Raw genomic sequence first — 21,423 nt, forward strand, 5'->3', positions numbered from 1 at the left:
AGTTTTCGCACTTGGTCTTTTGATCCTGATTCCCAAAGTTACCTTATACACATGTGAATTGGTAATAATAATTTTTACGTGAACAAAATTAAAAACAAAAACAAAAACAAAAAAACAAAAAAAAACCCCCCCCCCCCCAAAAAAAAAAAAAAAAACCACTCTTGTTTTCTCCCCTTAACAAAACAGACTTTAAAGAATTTAAGAATTTCTTTATACATTATGAATTGAAATTGATATTTTTTACGTGGAAGGTGTCATCTGTAATGCATTCCGCACCAAAAATTCAACAAAATTAAAAAAAAAACAAAAAAAAAAAAAAAAAAACAAAAAAAAAAAACCTCTTGATTATCTCCCCTTAACAAAACAGACTTGGAAGAATTTAAAAATGTCTTTATACCGTTTACATCTACATGTATTTTCCAACCGACACATTAAAGTTTTGAAACTGATTCAACCTAAATGATCAACCAACATGTTTCGAAACATGCATCTCCATATTTTTGGGGATTTCCATAAACCTATTTTAATTTGGGTTCCGTGGTCCCTGGAAGAGGCCACAAAAAGTATACAAAACTGATGACAGATATTAGAATTTAATTCAAAGTTTTTTTATCAAATCAACAGTTAGCACCATCCGGGTGACCAGAAACCATTGTAGTTGTCGGGATCAGATGCTATTGTAGCCGCAGGGTAGTTAGCTGGCACCATCTGGGCGTGGTACTCGGCCATCCTCTTACTTAACTGATCTGCTATGTCTCTGTGGGTTAATGACAGGTCTTTGTGCTCGTTAGGGTCATCTATAAAAATAACAACGACAATAGTCATTAAAAGCATTATAGTCTGATTAATTCATTGCAACATTTTTTTCTCTAATTATTTGAATAAAGAAATACCATGCAACGAACGTACTGTTGGCTTTACTTCATTATTCATTGATTCTTATTGAAATTTCATTAATTAAAATATCTGTATATTAACATTGACAAGTTACGAATATTATTATGGAAATTATTTTGCTTGTTTTGATTTCCAGTGCGATGGGAATATACGAAAGTACTAGCTTCTCATTTAAAAGGAAATAAAGATTGATGTTAGAAACGAATGAAAATAATCCACATGTTTATCAGAAAATGATGCCTATAGGCTTTGTGGTTTTGATACAGAATAACAAAACTAATTCAAATTTTTCCCATTCATGCTATATGCAACTATCGACAGAATGTTTATTACCTTTCAGGTTAAATAATTGTCTTCCAAAAACATTCGTCTGTTGGATCTGGATTGAACTTCCGGTGTCAGGTTTCTCCCCCGATACTGTTTCCGGTTTATACCATCCCTGATCTGGTCCTGGATATCCTTCGATCAGCTTATAATCTCCGACTCTATATAAAAATAAATATAACATCATCTAAATTTATGAAAGAAATTATTTAACACGCTCATGAACGGAAAAATATATTGATCCATGTTGATGTATATCTTATATGTGTAAGACAATTAGTTCTCACCACCAAAACAGAAAACCATTGACTGGTAATCAATCGACAATCTTCGTGCTGACTCACCTGATGGCTGCGTGCCCACAGGCTGGTGGGTTCTCGTCATCCAGGTTATAGATAAATTCTGTTCTCTTAGAGGGCGCCCCAGTCCTTAGACTCTCCCATTGGTCAATTCCATCCAAATCCGTGTCAACTGCACAATAAAATGTCAAATCGACTTATAAAATACAATATATATAAAACCAAATTCTGAAACTGCCGAAAGATTTGTACCGCGTGATAATGGTTTTCACAAGTTGTGATTGCATCGTTAACCATGTACTAGACAATATGAGGACAAGTGTTTTCTAATAACGATAATATGCTATGTATTTCTATGCAACAGTTGTGGTCATTTACATATAAAATTTAATTAACTTCTTCTAATTAACAGTAAGTAAGGCGAGACTAAATGCATGCAGATAATTACCCGGCTTTCCTCCAGCCGCGGAGAGTATTGTCGGCATCCAGTCGACAGCGTGCATCATGCTGTCAAAAATAAAAATAAATGAACAAGTATATTGATAATGTTATTTTACAAAATGTATATGGATATGTTAAAACTGAATATGCTACAAATTAAGGACGAGAAGTTTTATTTTTAAAACCCCACGCATCTAAGATAATGTCATCCAGCACGATGGTGCGTTTCGTGCAACAAGACATATGGGATATCGTAGTTCAATATAAACATACACACAACAGGCCTCAGGATCATGTAACAATCTTAAAGTTGTATGGTCTATAACTTTCGTTCTTTTAGTCATAGTCAAAGCTGTATAAGCGTTATACACAATTTTCTCCGTCTGTCCGAATTTAAAACTTTCTAATTTACCACTTTTTATAAAATTGCAGCACTGGAAGTATTTTTAATTATAAAGGTATTTTTTTTTAATGTGTACACGTAAAAAATGGGCTCTTAAAATGCCGAATCATTCCGAACTCTTCCGAACATCGTCGCGACAATCTCGAAGTAACACGAGAGTTGTGAAACCAAGAGAAAATGTTACCAATTTTTCATAAACAAAACATGTGGTCAACCTCAGCAGACTGAATCTACAATATTTGATACACACACCATTGAATAACGGCAATGTGTGAATTAAATGTTTCAAATACTCGCTCTGTGGACATATACGAGCACGATCTGCTCATATTAGCTAGTTACCTGGATCACCACGTGCAGGTCGTGTCGACGTCAGTCACGTGATACGATTAGGAATTCCGACAAAATTCGAAGGTACTGAACCTCGCTTTATTCAAAACCAGAAATATATTATCCCTAGAATCCGTCTTTCTTATAGGCCGACATATGCTTTTTGAGAGCTAAATCATCAAGTTGCATGTCCATGTTCAACTATCAAATATTTAAGCGACATATCGTTACAGTGGAATTAGCATGAAATATAACTTTAAGTCCAAAACTGTCTTGGGTTCAGACTTGACGTTACATAAAGTTACGTCATTAATGATTGGCTAAGTCTTAACTTAAGTGTAAGATATTTTCGTGATCCTTGAACCTGATATATAATAATTTCACTAGTTATCACCTTTCAATAAGAAATCAAAGAAAGTTTACAAAAGTTTTATTGAACACTGCTTTCTCTTATCCTGTCTACTAAAGGAAATCAATCTAAATTCTAACACATCTTAACACATTTATCTATTTTAAATATTTGCTATTAATTAATTTATGAATAAGTTAATTAATACAGTAATACTTACCCGTTATATGTGTATCCTTTTTTCACGAGTCCAGCCCCGGTGATGAAAGCAGCGGCTCGAGTGCCTCCTTCATAAACAGTAGTCTTTCCACCTCGTAGTGGGTAGTTATTGCCATGATATGGTATCCAGCCACCGTTCTGATTTTAGAATGGATACAATTAAAAGTTGTTCAAGTTGGTAGTTTTGAAAAAAAGTATTTCTTATGTTTTTTTTGCTATCATTTTTTTTATCTTATTTTAATTAGATTTTATTTTCGCAATGGTGCAAATATTGATTTTGTTTCATAACACTTTGAATAACATTTGTTTAAATCAACACTGAGTGAACCTTTTACAAGTTTTGAAATAACAATTTTATAAATATACCTATAATCACATAATATTATTTTCAAAATAACAACTTATTGATATTTTTACGTAAAGGTTAATGTACTTATTAAATTATTGAACGAAATAATGTTAGGATATTCTTCATTTAATTGTAAATGCCCACTATATGGAATGGAATGTCTTATGGAAAAAAATCATTAACTTTCATGCACACCAATATTAAACCAGTGTGTCTTATCATTATTCACGGTAAAATAATGACTAAACTATATTCTTTTCGACTCTATTACGCAGACTTGCGTCGACGGTGTGAATAAAAGCCTTGTTTAATTTTAGACTTACGTCGGCGGTGAAGACGAAGAGTGTGTCGTCATACATTCCGGTATCTTTTAGGGCGGCCGTCACATTGCCGACGAGGTCGTCCATTGCCGTCACCATACCTGCAGAACAATTATGTATTATCTTAATGATCTAGGTGTGTATTTAAATGGATAAGTTTGGAACATCTTAATGATCATTACATCTTAATAGCTTATATACCCACAGTTTACTTTTTCTGAATGAAAAATAAATAACTCTGTGGTGAGATAAATTTGGAGACTACATACAGGATATTCGTCTTTTCGGCATATCATATTCAAAACTTTTATTTATTTTATATGGCTAAACTTTTATCTGGTTTATATGGCTATCTCACTAAAGCATGTGAAAAGATGACCTTCCCTGAATGAATAGTACATAATGATGTACGATAATTTTATAGGGCTATCTCACTGCACCATACTACCGCTAAGAACGATAACGACATCCTCTCTGTTATATTCCAATCATAAATGCCTATTACGACGTCATTCCACATATACTCTGAGTGTAAATTATGATCAGCAACTAATAAACTGTGAAAACACAACACAAAGATTTTCACTCAATGGCGAAAGTTAATACATTATTGATATCTACATACGGAATGATAAGATAAAGATAATCAAAATTCATACTCACCAGAGTATTTTCTTCTACCTTCATTTTTTATTTCGCTATACATGTTTTCATAGCTGACAGGTACCTACAAGTAATCGTTATTTATACTTCAGCAAAGCAAAATTAACTTTATTTTTGTTATTTTTCTTGTATTTTCTTTCATTTAATTTTTGGATGGATGTTGATATATGTACATGATTTTATTATATATAGATAAATTCGACCCATTTATTATTTTTGTCAAATTTAAATGCTAATCAGATTATTCATTCTTGAACAACTCCATCCATATTACAATGGATATAGTATCTGTATCATAAACTAAATAAATGTATAAACTAAATAAATGTAGTTCTGACGATTCACCTCCTTGTCGAGACATACGGAAGATGTTGAGGTTCTGTCCATGAGATATATGTGTATCTCATCAGTCCAACATCATTGGAAAGCCATACTTGGCTTATGTAGATATATGGTAATATTTACAGAAATGGTTAAAGGTGTACTAGACAGTTGATTTTATACATTATAGTAAATTTTAATTATAACTGAATCAGTACTAAATGGCCCAAGAAGAAGATGTAATTTAGAAAGATATTTTCAATTCTTGCTGTTCCTGTGGTTAATGGTGAAATTTCCGGTCGAATCTATAAATTGGTATTACTTGTTTAAAGTATAAAGCACAGTTTATGTCATTATATAAAGATAACACATTTTACTGTAAACCCATATTTCCTACCGTATATCCGGTTATTTTCACGGGGATGATATTTTCGCGATTTTGCGGGACATTGCTACATGGATGATCGCGAAAATTTGATCCGCGAAATATTGAGCAATAAATGAGTCAAATAGACATTGAAAGCCAGATTACGAAAGTCTGAACCCGCCAAAATTAAGATTCTCTTTTTTAAAATCGTAAACAATTTCAACCTGCTTCAATAACCGGGTATACGGTATTTAGTTGTATCGATACCCGAAACTATTTCAAAAGTAGGAATCCTCTTTAAATTGTAAAAACAATTACACATACCTCAATAGGCGCGTGAACAGACTGGAAAGGGAAATACATGAAGAGTGGTTCATTCTTGTCATGCTTTTCAATTATCTCTTTGGCACGTTTTGCATAAATGTACTGGAAGTGAAAAAATGGCGTAGTTATTTTCAGGATGTATTGATAATGTGCATTCAAACATATAATACAGATGAAAGCATGAACATATCAATTATATCATTAAAGTAAATAAGACAATTTAAATAATACGAAAGAGTTCATTTTGTCTTGAAATCGTGCATATGGGTAGTACTGGAGCTAGAATTCATAAAATACGTGTTTATAGTGTAACAATAGAAACATAATACAATAACTGAAAAAAATGAATTACGATTGAGTACGTACTGTTGAATATTGGCTAACATCGGGAAGCACTGGATCTTTGTTATCTCGGAAATCCATACCACCGACTGTTAACAAAGTAAACATTTAAACAAATAAATATTGTTTTAATTTTAATTATATATCTTTCTTTGTGATTTGATATATCAGTAATATGTATGTATTCAAATAATTATGAGTCAGTGATATAATGCAATGTGTTTATTAACTGTTTTGGTTTAAAAATAAATCCACTTGAAGATCTGATCAATATATTCATGTGGCAAGGCCTGTCTCAAAAGGTGTCCACCCATTAAAATAACCAAGCAAATGTCAGAAAATACGAATACATACGGATTGTTCTGTTATAATATGTCTCCTTGCCATTATAAAATCCATAGAACGAGTCAAATCCACGGTAGGTTGGGGTGCATTCCCATTTACATAATCCTAAATGCCACCTTTAAAAGAAGATAAAATCTGTATATTTAAAATAGAAGAAACATAGTTAAAACATAACTAAATCCATTATGGCACTATTGCTTCATAGTGTTGTTTCGTGATGAGATAGTGCCCTCGCCTTTGGCTCGGACACTATTCCATCCCTCGACAAAACTATGAGGCAATAGTGACCTCTCAACCAGGCCATAAAAGATGCATATAGCAGTTTTAATATTATTATTTTGAACTGTTACAGTACTTACTTTCCAAGAGCATGCGTAGCGTATCCTAAATTCTTGAGGTATTGAGAGAGGAAGGTGCGGTTGGTAGGGGCGCACGTGGCTTGGGGAGGTGCTATGACCAAGTGCTGAAATAAACATTAAGGCTGTGTATTCGATATTACTTATTGAGTAGATAACGTTGGAGACAATCTATGCTTAGAATGAGCACACAGTTGTCGATTTTAGTGGTTTTTTTTATAGAATTGGTCATAGAAAGGGAACCCAGCACAGAAAAAGAGAAATTCCTACTCCACTTCCTTTGATACGCCACTGTCATACCTGAGAAACTATTAGAAACATACATCATTATATGTTTTAATAGCAAATGTATTTTTTACTTGGCAATGTATTGGAAGTTTTAAGGCTTATCAAATGTCAAATATTCCAATTCGCACTACATATGAAAACATTAATTAGATATTTTTACCTGAAGTCCGGCTTTAAATGGGTATACTCCACTCATAAAAGCATTACGAGACCTGAAATAAAAAACACAAACTACTTGGTAACAAATGGCCATTGCGAAGTTACAGTAACAGTGAAGCAAAGAGTCTTACTTCTTGATATTAACTTGTTTGGAAAGTACAATTTTATCAATAAATATGCGATCGAAATCTACATACATATAGATATACCAATTAGTTAAAGTCATGATTTTATCTGCCATATAAGACTTTAAGCAAACTACATGATAAAAAAAAAGAATGGATTAATTACTCACGGGGTACAGACAGGCTGCACATAAGACTGGTTTAGTATCACCCCCTCGTACGCCAGGTTGTCAATATTAGGTGTGATCATGTCAGGGTTGTGGAACCCAACGTCATTCCAGCCTAAAATAATTAAATGAATAGATAAAAATAAATAAATAAATATATATAAATAAATAAATAAATATATAAATAAATTAATTAATAATAAATATATAAATAAATAAACGTCAGGGTTGGGAAATCAAACCCCTTTCAAGTCTGAAATAAATAAATAAATACAAATGTAAATATATATCAGGGGGTGGAAATCCATCTTTCCAGCCTGAAATAAATAAATAAAATTAACAAATATGACGACTCCCTTGCTTGCTTGTTTAACCATTAACAATGACGAACATTTACACATTCATCAAACATCGAACCAGTCTTTCAGAAACATATGTAAAGAATGTGACCTCCGATATTAAGTTTTCCAACTTTTTATCAATGCCTTCAAGGAGACGATATAATTATGTTATAGGTTAGAATTTCAGTACCTTAACGATTTTTAAGATCTTGTACGTCTAAAGCATGTTGTCCTGCAAAATGTCGTATTGACAGACGAAAGTATAGTGTTTCAAACATCGCACAGTCAAATTTTAAACCATATTGGTCGTATCTCTGATACGAAAGTTTAGAGATACGACAGTTTTTCTATGGTCCACTTTTTAAATAAGATAGGAAAAGAATATTTTAGATAGATTACTTTTACTAAGCATATTATTAACTTTTAATTACTATGACATATATATATTAAATATTTGTAAATTCAAATTTTATTGATTTGTTATCAATTATGTGAAATAAGAAAAATATTAAACAAGTTCAATGATAAGATTAATATCATGCTTCTCATATAATATTATTAGACTCTTTGATAAGCGTTGGAAATATTTTGTATGATCCCGAGGGTAGAATATCCCTATCCTTCATATCCACATCTGGAAGAGTATTTTTCTCCCATGCCTCAACGTTTTATTGCAATATTACTACTATGATCATAAGCCATTTTGAAATAAATACGAAAAAAATGTGACTGTAAGTCAATTCTCGTGATATATTTTCAATCGCAAATCCCGTTGTTTGCATTTTTAAATCAAACCTAGTCAGTTTGCTGAAAACAAATCTTAAAATTTAACCGAGAAATTAGTAATTTTGTTGACGCTGTGATGTCTCGAGGCCATATATTGCATGGATAGCCATGTAGGTATGAGAGTAAAACGTATGAATATATTACTACAGTACCCTTATTGCCGATTAAAAAAAATTCATTGTGCCATAAAGAATGATCAAATCACTGACCTACAATGCAGGCACATAACATGTGTTTACAATGATGATATATTTCCAAAATTAATTACGAGTAATTTATCCCTTAATATATATATATGTACCTACCTAAGTCATCTGCCACCATAAAAACAATATTCGGAGGTTTGGTGTAGACGCTAACGACGAACAAAGCAAAACCACTAAAAATCCTCAGGAAACAGTTGAATGACATCTTGAGCAATCGTCTTACGTCGTAAGGTAATAGGAAACTATGAAGATACGCACACGTTTATCTTCAGAGATCGTTTAATGGTCTGCATAGATAATGGGTAGACTCGTATTTATAAACACTTCCACGACCTTATCAGTTGCATTGATAACGATTTTGTGGTTATATCATCACATGAAACAAGATGCATCACAAGGTTATGAATGTTATTGTTTAAAGTTCATGAAACCTGCACGTGAGCAGGTTAAGACAAAAATAGAATTCTGCTTTGTTTGGTCAGGATATTTTCTTTGTGTTACTAACTCCACTCTTCATTTAATCATTGATATGAAATATGTATTGCGAAATAGCTACAGTGAAATGTATATAAGGTCCGGGTTAGATCCTCCCTCAAAGATGTTAGCATTCTTTGACGACAGCCAATGAAAACTCAAAGTTTTCTTGATTGACTAGACCCCACATGGTGTTGCGTAAACAATTTGACTTCAAAGAACCTACTGCCACATATATGTTAGCATACACCGATAGATAGAACAGGATTTGAAATCCTCCTTTTAAGTCGCTCATTATCTCATAACCGTCGACGAACAAGGCACAACTAGTTCTTGACAGCTTCGTAAACGTTACACGGAGATATGCAGATGTTGGAAAAGTAGGGAGGAAAACCTATCCTGAAGGCGGACATCCCATATCTAACATACATTATTGTTGATAGTATAAATTGTAATAGTTAGTTATGTTTCGAAGCCTTGGTTTGGACCCACGATAGGCTTTGTAAAAATATTTTTTGCTGTTGAAGTTCAATAAAACACCATTTGACATTTGGAATACTCTACGTGGACGGACTATTATAGGTTCAAATATAGTTAGTGATTCTCGAATCTCAAATAAAATATCGTCGTATCTTGCTTTAATTACGTATATTGGAAGAGCCACCATGCATGGCGACCAAGACCTCTTAGACCAATTCAAAACCAAATCGCAAATTGCAACACACTTTATAGGTAAATTATGGTCACGTAGGTCATGACTGTATATGAAATATTGTTTTTCACGATTTTGAATACCAAACTAGTGCCGTATCGCATTTTTTTGTGTGTGTACCCGGTAAGTCCCGCCTTCAGTTAGATTATCACTGTTTTACTCCGCCCACAGTTTGACACTATTGTCAAGCACATATTACTGGTTGAAACTATTCACGTGACTTGTGGTTTGAATGATATGAAAAGTTATCCGGACGCTTACATGCACTTCACTGTAAATGCGTTATCTCGATCGCCATGCACAGGACAAAATCATAATGATGTTTTTTTTTGTTTTTTGTTTTGTTTTCTAAATTTGCTTCTTTTACCTCATAGTTTTCGTCTCCAATTTACGACTTATCTCTTAAAATTGAAATTTGACAACGATATTATGAAAACCATAGCAATATTAGTTTTATGATGGAAGTAATTGATTGTGTAAAAAGAAAGACATATACCGAGCGACTTACCTATGACCGACCTCACCCATCACAGGCCCTCTGTTGCAATACTGAGGAAATTCACAATTTTTGTTCCAAAAATTGCTATTGTGTTCTTTATGTCTGACTTTTTTCATATAGGCAAAGAGAGAATATTAAATTTACAGGTGTAAGTAGACATAACATAAATTTTGCTCTATTGCAGTTTTTCATTGGTTGATTTTGTATATCAATCCATAGACCGAAGAATAAAAGGAATATTTTGATGACGTCATTTACAAACCATTAACGCTCCACATCTGACGTTATCTGTTGTTGGTGTTTTAAAGTAATCATCTGCTATTGCCTCTAATAACTAATGTATTTCGGGCGAAAGGGAAAGGGGAGTGATCTGTGGAACTGTAGATGTCTATATACATCGAGCTAGCATCTTCAAAAAACACGAAGGGCACATTTGTGTACTTATACAATTCATAATGGTGTATATTGAAGTTTATTCCATAACTATGAATGTTTCACAAGGGAAAATCCATGTGATCAACTGCATAGCAGTTTGTTATCGTAATATCGTTATATTTAAACACCCACTGCGTAAACATATACAGTGCCTCTGATTGGTTAACTCCAGTCTTTATTTGGATTGGCGTTCATCTTCAGGCTACTTTTCATGACGCATTTGATTTTAAATTGGATTACATTTACTGTATGTTATTTATAATTTTTATCAAAACTTTCGTAAGTTATATCTAAAACTTACTTAAGCTTGTGTCTTTCACAATTTAAAAATTAACTAAAAAAAGTTAATTATGATAAACATAATGAACAACAGTCACTTGTTGGGAAACCTCTATTTAATAAACATTATATTAGCGTGTATTACATATTCTGAGACCTAGCTTACAATATCGCCTCGATGATAGGTATCTAAGCTGAGTAAAATATATAAATGTCTACCCTACTCACTTGATTATGTGGTGTCTCCGAAATTTTAAGATCTGAAATACATGCTTTGTATCTTGTATTGTCAGCTATGATATTTTTATCGCATCTTGTGACATTTTGTAGATATGGTGTAGGGTTGATATACGGTAATGCTAGGAGAGATAACAAAATAAAATATAAAAAAAACTGACAAAAGATTATAGAATTTTATTCAAAACATTTCCTAATTTGTTTACAAGTTGTATAACTAATTAACACCATCCCGGGGTCCAGTAACCGTTGTAGTTTTTCGGACTGGCTGATGCTGTATTCCCGGGGAAGTTGGCTGGCACCATCTGGGCGTGGTACTCGGCCATCCTCTTACTTAACTGATCTGCTATGTCTCTGTGGATTAATGACAGGTCTTTGTGCTCATAAGGATCATCTATAAAAAAACAACGGCAACAATCACCAAAAGCATTAATTTATCCGATAAATGTATTGAAACATTTGTTTTTCTAATTATGTGAAAAAGAACATTTTCATTCCTTCAGGAAAAAAAGACAAATAAGACGATGAAAGAGTGCGTATACTGATATTTCAAAATGCCATACATCGGGATATTATGCCATTAATGAGAATGATGAACAATAAATTTACAATACTCATAGGTATACGCACAAAAAATTTACGTGTAGAATTATAAAAGACTACATAGAAATCAGAAAGCAATCAAGGAATGAATCGACGTACTCAAATTAGAGTTTGTGTAACTATACCCAAATGATTTCTGTTAATGTTTTTTGCGATAGATATATATCATCAGCGTTTAATACCTTTCAGATTGAATAGTTCTCTTCCTAAAATATTCGGCTGTTGTTCATGCTTTGTACTTCCGGTGTCCGGATTCTGCTCCGATACTGTTTCCGGTTTATACCATCCTGGATATGCCCCTGGATACCCCTCGATCAGCTTATAATCTCCAACCCTATATAAAAATAAATATCATATCATCTAAATTTAAAAACGCCCATGAACGGAAGAATCAATCGTATTTACTTTACGGCAACTGTTTTTGCCAACCAGATAAGAAAAACCGTTGGCTGGTAAGCAATCGTGGATCTTCGTGCTGATTTTCTAACCTCACCTGATTGCTGCGTGTCCACATATCGGTGGGTTCTTATCGTCCAGGTTATAAATGAATTCTGTTCTTTTAGAGGGCGCGCCAGTCCTCAGACTGTCCCATTGGTCAATTCCATCCAAGTCTGTGTCAACTGTACAATTAAAGGTCAAATCGACTAATAAATTACTTTCGCAGATTTTATAGCATATGGTGGTCGATTTCAAACATGAATTAAGGTTTGTAGCATATATTAATTGTTTTTTCGCGAGTTTCACATGCATTGTTAGTGTTGTATTTTCACAATAAGACAATATGGCGATAACAAGTGCTTTCTAATCATGATACTATGATAAGTATGCCTTAGTGTAAAATAAACTTTCTTTCGCTGCTACTAAATTTCGCGATTTCTATTCACAGGTTCGCAACGGTGAACATTCGCGAATTTAAAATTGGAGAGGAAATTCATATAAATAAAAATTTATGAAGATGCTAATTCGCGGAGACAAACATTCGCGAATTTAAAATTGGAATGGAAATTTATAGTAATATAAATTATGAAGACGCTAATTCGCGGAGATAAACATTCGCGAATTTGCATGGATCGCGAAATTCGCGAAAGTAAACCACACCCGAAGAAAGTTGGTTTGCAGTATATTAAAACGCTTATAAAAGTTATATAAACATTGTTGTCATCTGAATGAAATAGATATAAAAAGCATAAAAGCAGTAAAACTATTAACTCTGGGTCGCGAGTTCGAATCCCATGTGGGACGGTTGCCATGTATTGACTACTGGTCGGTGGGTTTTCTCCGGGTACCCCGGCTTACCTCCACCAACAAACCTGACAAGGCCTTACATGACCCTGGCTGTTAATTGGACGTTAAACTAATAAAACCAAAACCCAAAGGAGGGACTGATTTATAACTGATGATAATTACCCGGCTTCCCTCCAGCCGCCGAGAGTATAGTCGGCATCCAGTCAACAGCGTGCATCATGCTGTCAAAAGATGGGATGAAAAATATATACACAAGTATATAACAATGTGTCGGAATTGGATACGATACCAAGTTGTCTATTTACATGTATAACAACTAAGGTAGATATCCATCCATTATGTAATAGGCTTCTACTTCTATGATACGTGTCAGAAATCTCTTTGATGGCTACTAACAGGCATTCCTGTACATATACTAATTTTCTTTGGTATTCTCAGAACTTATACTAGCCGAATTTGTGCTATACAGATATGTTGTTAACTCTGCATACATTTAAAATAACGCTAGTAGCACTATAGTGTTATTCTTGCGATAAAATGAAAGTATGAAAGTATGCCAGTATAAGTCTTAACAGCATACCATCATATAATTTGTCACAAAATCAGAAGTATCCTCTATTCAGAAATAACAGTAAGTAAACTACATCATATCGTATCTATTTATATCATACAGGTGTATATTTATATATATATACAGGTGTATATTTATATATACAGGTGTATATTTATATATACAGGTGTATATTTATATATACAGGTGTATATATATTAGCTATGTATAAGGTAATTAATTGATTAATTAATTAATACAGAAATACTAACCCGTTATATGTGTAACCTTTTTTCATGAGTCCAGCCCCGGTGATGAAAGCGGTGGCCCGAGTTCCGCCTTCATAAACAGTAGCCTTTCCACCTCGTAGCGGGTAGTTATTTCCGTGAAACGTGGTCCAGCCACCATTCTGATTTTAGAATGGACATAACTATAAGTCGGTAGTCTTTGCAAACCATCAACTGCATTCAATGTTCATAATGAATTCTGTCTTCTTGTTCGTTTTTGTTTATGCCAAAATTTGTTTTATTTAATATTATCGTGTGCATGTAGGGATTTTGTTTTATTGAAACACTTTTTTAATATGATTTGTTTAATGTCACATTAAATAGATATTGTGTGAACGTTTCAAAAGTTTTGAAAGTATCTGATTGAATACTTACTGATAACAAATATGTTTATAATCACATTTGAATTTGAATTAGTTTTTGAATTAATTAATAATTATTAATCAAATCATGTTTTTATGTACAGGTAATTGAACGTGTGAAACATGATGTAAGATAATGTTAAAAAAGATCAAATAACCATTAAACACTCTAACCAACTGAATGATTGTCTGTAGACGACAGGGTTAAAGTTTGAACCCAATCTGACTCACGTCGGCGGTGAAGACGAAGAGTGTGTCGTCATACATTCCGTTTTCCTTCAGGGCGGCCGTCACATTTCCGACAAGGTCGTCCATCGCCGTTACCATACCTAAAATATTTTATACATCAATTTTGTTGGCCTAGGTGTGTAGTAGATTGGTGTGATTTGAATTATGATGAATAACATTCAACACTTAACAGTTAACATGATCTAAGTATTATTTTCCCTGGTAACCACTTGTGAACGTGGTCTGTGTGTAGATAAATTTGGTGACTATGGCATGTCCGTGCTGTATGATACTCGACAGTATTTTATAGCGCTATCTTACTGACCCATACTGATGACTTATAGAATATTTCCCTACCTAGAGGGTGAGACAACGAAATGACAACTCGAAGGGTAATTCATGAACGTCCAACCCCAGGCTTGCCGATGGTTGGACATTTAGAAATTCACCCGAGGCTTGTGATTTTGTTGTCACACCCTCATAGGAAGGAAAAGATTCTTTTTCACTCACATACAAAAACAAATTATAGTCCAAAAAGAAACATTTTTCATCGCCATATGAACATGGTTGCATCGATTACACGTTAATATTGATGACGTAACCGACATTAAACGCAACGGTTACACCACATGAGTTCATGACGTCACGTAGTTGTCTCCAGGTTCAAAACGTTAGCGGGAGTAATCTATCACACCCTACGGGTTGACAAAGATTTTTTTCGTTTAAAACAGTGAATGGTGGGAGAATACAACGACTACAACCATTTAATTCACAAATGTCGAATGAGACACCCTACTCTAAATGATGTAATTCTATGATACAGGTAACAAAGCACAAAGACTTTCACACAATGGCTGTTGAAAACTAAAACCAATTTTATATTCACATATGAACTATTTGATAACAAAGATAACCTAAATTCATACGCACCACAGTATTTTCTTCTGCCCTCATTTTTGATTCCGCTATACATGTTTTCATAGCTTACAGGTACCTTCAAGTATCAAAGATAAATATGTTAATGCTTAGGAATGATTTTATTTTTTTTATTTTTGTGTGTTTACTGGTGTATAAATATTTTAAATGTTGAAATATATGTTCAAAATGCAGTTTACATACAACTTAATAACACAAAATAAATATTATTTCTTAAATTTACATTTCGACCGACCATTTCTGTTATTTTAGTGTTCCGATAAAATAAACTTTTGTGTTTTAAATTAACGTTATACGATTGATGTACCAGCCGGTCATTTGATGGAATCCCGTAACAGCTGGTTTTCAATTTGTTCATAAAGTTCCAGAATAACTTTATTTCAGATGTAGAATTTATGTTTTTATAACATTTATACATTCGTTATCAATACAGATCTAATATGCTTTGTCTGACGCGCATTTATACTACTTCCGGAAGTCGGTGTTACGGTGTGTATATTCTACGTCTTTGTCCAGGCATAAGGGTATTATTGAGATGGTGGACATAAAATATCTTTTATAAGTGATTACACGCTTTATAATAAATTTCAGTAATAACTGATGAAAGGCACAGATACACACATACCTCAATAGGCTCGTGAACAGACTGGAAAGGGAAGTACATGAAGAGTGGCTCATCCTGGTCATGTTTTTCAATTATCTCTTTAGCACGTTCTGCATAAATATACTGGAAGTGGAAAAATGGCAAGATATTTGCAGATTGACAGTAATGTACTTCATCAAATAAGTATTTTTTGGTATCTTATATAAATAAAGTCATAAATTCTATTGGTAAAAAAAAACTGAACTAAAGAGTTGTTGGCTGATTTTATTTTAGTAGGAACCTTATATATTGGTGACCCGGAAGAGCAGGCCAAACCACATTCCATTTTATTAGAGAGTTAGCTTCCTTGTGGTAGGTTTCAATTTTGACGTCATTATTTTGTTAGCTAAATTCACGTCGTTTTCTCCTAAAAGTATGGCGTTACGCTCCTAAACACATGATGCCACTACCACCTGGAAACAATTACTGTGATGGGTCGTGAGAGCGGTAAAAACCGATAATATATGACCTCGACGTTAGGTAACAGGTAATACTTACTGACAAGGGCAGATAACTATATTATACGCCAAAACCGCATATTCGCCAATAAGATTTGGGGGGGGGTTAAAGTCTGCAGATTACGTGTTATTTGTGTAACAATAGAAACATAATACAGTATCAATAAACATATTCATATTCCCATTTTACAATGAATTACGATTGAGTACTTACTGTGGAATATTTGGTAACATCGGGAAGTACTGCCTTTTTGTCATCGCGGAAATCTATACCACCGACTATCAACAAAATAAACATTTATTTAAAACAAATAAATATTACAGTGACATTTTTCTCGCACCCCGGACAGGGATATCTCACATGATACACAGTGCTAGATTTTTTCTGTCTTTTCCGATCTGTCTGGTACCTTTACGCGATTTTTGGCGGAATTTTACGCCATTCATGTAACAGTCCGCGCAAGTGACGTCATACTCTCAAATCGGTGACGTCACACACCGGAGACAATTATTATTATTAGAAATATACATTCAGTCATTTATTATGCATTGTTTGGTTGTTGTTTTTAATTATTAAAAAAGTATGTACCGATTGAACATCGTTTTACCGAACTATAATTTTACGCGGAATGATGGTCAATCGGCTTTGAACCAAATACGGGATAATTTTACACTGAACGCGTTTATAGATGGTTTTTATTATATCTTGGAGGTGCGAGAAAAAATATATTATGTTACACAATCTTAGCCCTCGACTGAGATAACCCGATCTCGATCACTTACATGTAATAGATTTTAATAGTCTTTGTTTTCCTTGTTTCTTTTTGTGTGGTATCTTTCTTTATGATGTTGAAAATAGGTAATATGTGTATATTCAAAAGTTTCCAACCAATCAACGAACCAAATGTATAAAAATAGATATACATACCGACTGTTCTGTTATAATATGTCTCCTGGCCGTTATAGAATCCATAGAACGAGTCAAATCCACGGTAGGTTGGGGTACATTCCCATTTACAGAATCCTAAATGCCACCTTTAAAAAAATACAATTTCTAATTACTGTATATTGCAAATTATTTGAGGAGGCTTAATTTTGCTTCATATGAGAAATGGAACTATTCCTCCAAGAATATATATTTTACAACTTTGCGGTTACGTAAGTTTATTTGATGATATAGTGGTTTCATTGTCATTATCTCGCTGTAACAGTACTTACTTCCCAAGAGCATGAGTGGCATACCCTAATTTCTTGAGATATTGTGGAAGGAACGTGCGGTTGGTAGGGGCGCACGTGGCTTGTTCTGGAAGTATGACCAAGTGCTGAAACAAACATCATTCCAGAGTTGACGACAGAGTTCAGCAATGTTTAGAATGAACGCAAGATTGTCAATTCACGCTATTTATGTCAGATATTGGTCAGAGAAAGGTAACCAAGAAAAGCAAAAGAAAAATGGCCATTCCTCTTCCATGGAAACGGTAATACCATTCATATCCGAGGGGTGTCTTAGAAATGAATTAGGAGAAAAATTGATACTTTGCTACATTTTTTTATCACAAATACATTTTTAAGTTTAGCTTTAAAGTTTATTTAAATTTAGATTTTCTAACTAGCAATAACTATGATAACATTAATACTTTTACCTGAAGTCCAGCTTTGAACGGGTACACGCCTGTCATAAAAGCGTTACGGGATCTACAATGACATTGACAACTCAAACAAAAAATACTCGATGCATGGTAACCTGAAATAATATTGTCAGCTCAAACACAAACCACTTGGTGGCAAGATGGACATTGCGAAATTTCAGTGAAGCAAATGGTCTTATTACTTGACACTGTCTCGATTCGAAACAAATCCTTTATAAATATGTGGCTACTCTACCCAATCTACGATACATATAGATATACCAATGAGTAAATATCATATTTGTATCTGCCAGATAATAAAAATACGAATGGATTACGTACGGCGTGCAGACCGGCTGTACATAAGACTGGTTTAGTATGACCCCTTCGTATGCTAGTTTGTCAATATTAGGTGTGATCATGTCAGGATTTCGGAATCCAACATCGTTCCAGCCTAAAATAAATAAATGAATAGATAAATAAATAGATAAACACATAAAATGATTAAACAATTGAATAAATGTCAGAGATGTGAAATCCAACATTATTCCAGCCTAAATAAATAAATAAATATCAGGGGTGTGCAAAATCAAAATAAATCGAAATAAATGAAATAAAGAAATAGATAAATACATAGATAAATAAATAATAACGATGAGCATTTTAATGTTTACCAAACACAGCATCAACCTCCCAGAAACACATATAAATGATGATGATCTTCCACGCAGATATATAAGATGTTTAAATAATAATGGTAAACATTCTAATGTATTTCCAAAATTAATCACGAGTATTTAATCAGAGTATACCTACCGTAATCATCTGCCACCATAAATACAATATTTGGAGGTTTAGTGTAGGCGGTAACGACAAGCAAAGAGAAAACACAAAGAATCTTTGTGAAACAGTTGGACGCCATCTTGTGTATCGCCCCCTGTCGTAATGTAACAGAGATGTCTAGAAATTTGGTAATACACACAAGTATATATACACAAGGATTGGTGGTGTGGGTAGATGGGTATTGATAAATACTTACGCGGTTTATCAGTCTCGTTGATAACGATGTTTTAGTACATATCTACATCAACCCTCGTATCGACAGACATCACATGATTTTTATTAGTGTCATGAAATTTCAACGTGATTAAAGTGATATGTGCCGTAATTTTTATGCTTACGAATCAAGAAGAGATTTTGTTATATGATTCACCACCAGATATTATCAACATTTTGATTACAACAATACATTCAATGCATAGGTTTTAAGATTACCAAAGTCAGATAATGATTTAACATTGATATTGGCAGTTATGTTCAAAATCGCGATATACATCTTCTGTGCAGTTAATTGAGCACACAGCATAAACCAAGACACCAAGTTGTGGTCAACAATTTTATGTTACATTTTTAGAGTGAAATTTTATAATTCTATAGTCTAAGTTTTAGAAATATTTTGGAAAATGATTTGCGCGTGTTGAATGACAGTGTAAAAAGGAAGGAAAAAATCGGGTGACTAATGTGCGACCTATCTATTGCTATTGTTCTATTTTTTGGTTGCAATGTAACCACGCATGAAAGAAATAACATGTTTACATGTTAATAGAATCACGTATATTTCTACCTATGAAAGATTTTAAAAGCTTTAAATTACGACAAATTACTCATTAACATTTGATTCAATTTAAGTGACTTTGGATATGAAATAATACATTTGCTTAAAAGATGCTCAATCGCCGACAGAGCAGAAATGATACTCATCATATGAACAATAATTGGGATCAAACATGTATGAGTCTCATGAACACAAAAAATATTTAAAATAATTTTGCTTTTGGTGCATGTACAATCAGTACTTCATTCCATATAGAACATAGTGCCACGGATTTTTTTCGGGATGCAATTTATAATTTTTGATATTTTTATCTTGAAATAAAATAGAATTAGAAGCTCAAACTATTCAATGGTGGTTATGGTGTAAAGTAAGTAACTTTTGTAACTGAAGAAAAATACTAATTTGTCTGCTTATTATTGAGGACAAGTACTATTTGTCAGCGGTGGGGCATCCTTATTCACAGATGTGTGTAATGACTATGCTAAAAGGCGAGTAATGAGGTGATAGTGAAGTCCTGCTGTACCCTTGGTGAAGGCGTTCCGGCCATTTATGTAGCCAAATGAAGTCACACTTCAATCCAGAATTGTAGGATTTATCACCACACCATATTTAAGTTCCAAGCTAATAGGAAATCATGTAAATATGCAATATTGACGAAGCTCAAAACTCCCCTGGCTTCTTCTGTGCAAGGACAGACAACCTACTGTAATCCTACTTTCTTTTGCGTTTGATTTACTTTTGCGATTTTACGCGAAAAAATTTATCTCTCCGAATTTTTTTTTTTTTACAAAATTATCCAACGTAAATTTTCTAAAATTAATAAATGAGAATTTGTTTTGAAACTTAAATCGAGGAACTGATCAGCTGAGAATGTAAGTTGGTTTACAATGTATCTGTATTTATGTTATTCAAGAGGAAAAACTCCAAAAATATCATTGATCAATATTTCTGTTTAGATCTGCAAATCACTGACGAGTATTTTTACATTGATATTTACTTTTTTGAATGACATCAATTTTTTTATGTTGTTCAGTCTGTACAAAGTAGTCATTTCATATGGAAAAGAGGAAATGGACCTTTGTTCATATATTCATATAGTGTTATAATGACTTAAATAATGAATGAGAGCATAAGGGCCGAATCAAACGTAATCAATTTCTTTTTTTCTTCTCTTTTCTCTTAATTAATTTCTATATATGATATTATCACAATATTTTTTTTCCAAAATAAATTATCCTGCGGATCGAAGTAAACGCATTTTGATTATATATTTACTTTAAATTTTACTAAATATCGTCTAATTAATATGCATAATGAAAAGATATTCAGCAAAATTTGTAGCAAGAATAGGAACAAAAGGCAGGTCGCAAATTCACTCAGATATTTTACTTTCACATGATAATTGACTTCGAAAACATAATGTATTATATTAAGTTCATTTGACAAATGTCAAAAAAATAAACGATTCATATGTTATTTATAGGAAGAATGGTGGCTACAAGACCTTAAGA

The 21,423-nt window shown here is 33.3% G+C and overlaps 2 protein-coding genes across 3 annotated transcripts in view; both read right to left on the reverse strand.

Annotated features, from left to right (window-relative positions):
- Positions 1-579: 579 nt before the first annotated feature.
- Positions 580-21,423, reverse strand: part of LOC138306969 (arylsulfatase B-like) — a 31,503-nt gene continuing 10,659 nt past the window's right edge. Inside the window, exons 1-14 of one of the 2 annotated variants that reach the window (XM_069247573.1) lie at positions 8,821-9,046; positions 7,392-7,503; positions 7,098-7,149; positions 6,653-6,756; positions 6,303-6,409; positions 5,973-6,037; positions 5,607-5,708; positions 4,595-4,658; positions 3,935-4,032; positions 3,264-3,400; positions 1,969-2,027; positions 1,566-1,692; positions 1,231-1,382; positions 580-797 (exon numbers count right to left, since the gene is read on the reverse strand). In XM_069247573.1, coding sequence (XP_069103674.1) covers positions 625-797; positions 1,231-1,382; positions 1,566-1,692; positions 1,969-2,027; positions 3,264-3,400; positions 3,935-4,032; positions 4,595-4,658; positions 5,607-5,708; positions 5,973-6,037; positions 6,303-6,409; positions 6,653-6,756; positions 7,098-7,149; positions 7,392-7,503; positions 8,821-8,926 — 1,458 coding nt within the window. In that variant the 5' untranslated portion in view covers positions 8,927-9,046 and the 3' untranslated portion in view covers positions 580-624. Of the gene's footprint in view, positions 798-1,230; positions 1,383-1,565; positions 1,693-1,968; positions 2,028-3,263; positions 3,401-3,934; positions 4,033-4,594; positions 4,659-5,606; positions 5,709-5,972; positions 6,038-6,302; positions 6,410-6,652; positions 6,757-7,097; positions 7,150-7,391; positions 7,504-8,820; positions 9,047-21,423 lie in introns of those variants that run through there. The other variant, XM_069247574.1, reaches the window with a different exon arrangement.
- On the reverse strand, positions 11,520-19,932 carry LOC138306970 (arylsulfatase B-like). Its single transcript, XM_069247575.1, has 14 exons — positions 19,114-19,932; positions 18,640-18,751; positions 18,313-18,364; positions 17,888-17,991; positions 17,598-17,704; positions 16,884-16,948; positions 16,194-16,295; positions 15,563-15,626; positions 14,636-14,733; positions 14,028-14,164; positions 13,368-13,426; positions 12,454-12,580; positions 12,143-12,294; positions 11,520-11,751 (listed from the first exon to the last, which is right to left on the reverse strand). Exons 1-14 carry the CDS (start codon positions 19,217-19,219, stop codon positions 11,579-11,581), a joined length of 1,458 nt encoding a protein of 485 aa, XP_069103676.1. The 5' UTR covers positions 19,220-19,932; the 3' UTR covers positions 11,520-11,578.

This window comes from Argopecten irradians, chromosome 14 (genome assembly GCF_041381155.1).
Source record: "Argopecten irradians isolate NY chromosome 14, Ai_NY, whole genome shotgun sequence".
NCBI lineage: Eukaryota > Metazoa > Mollusca > Bivalvia > Pectinida > Pectinidae > Argopecten > Argopecten irradians.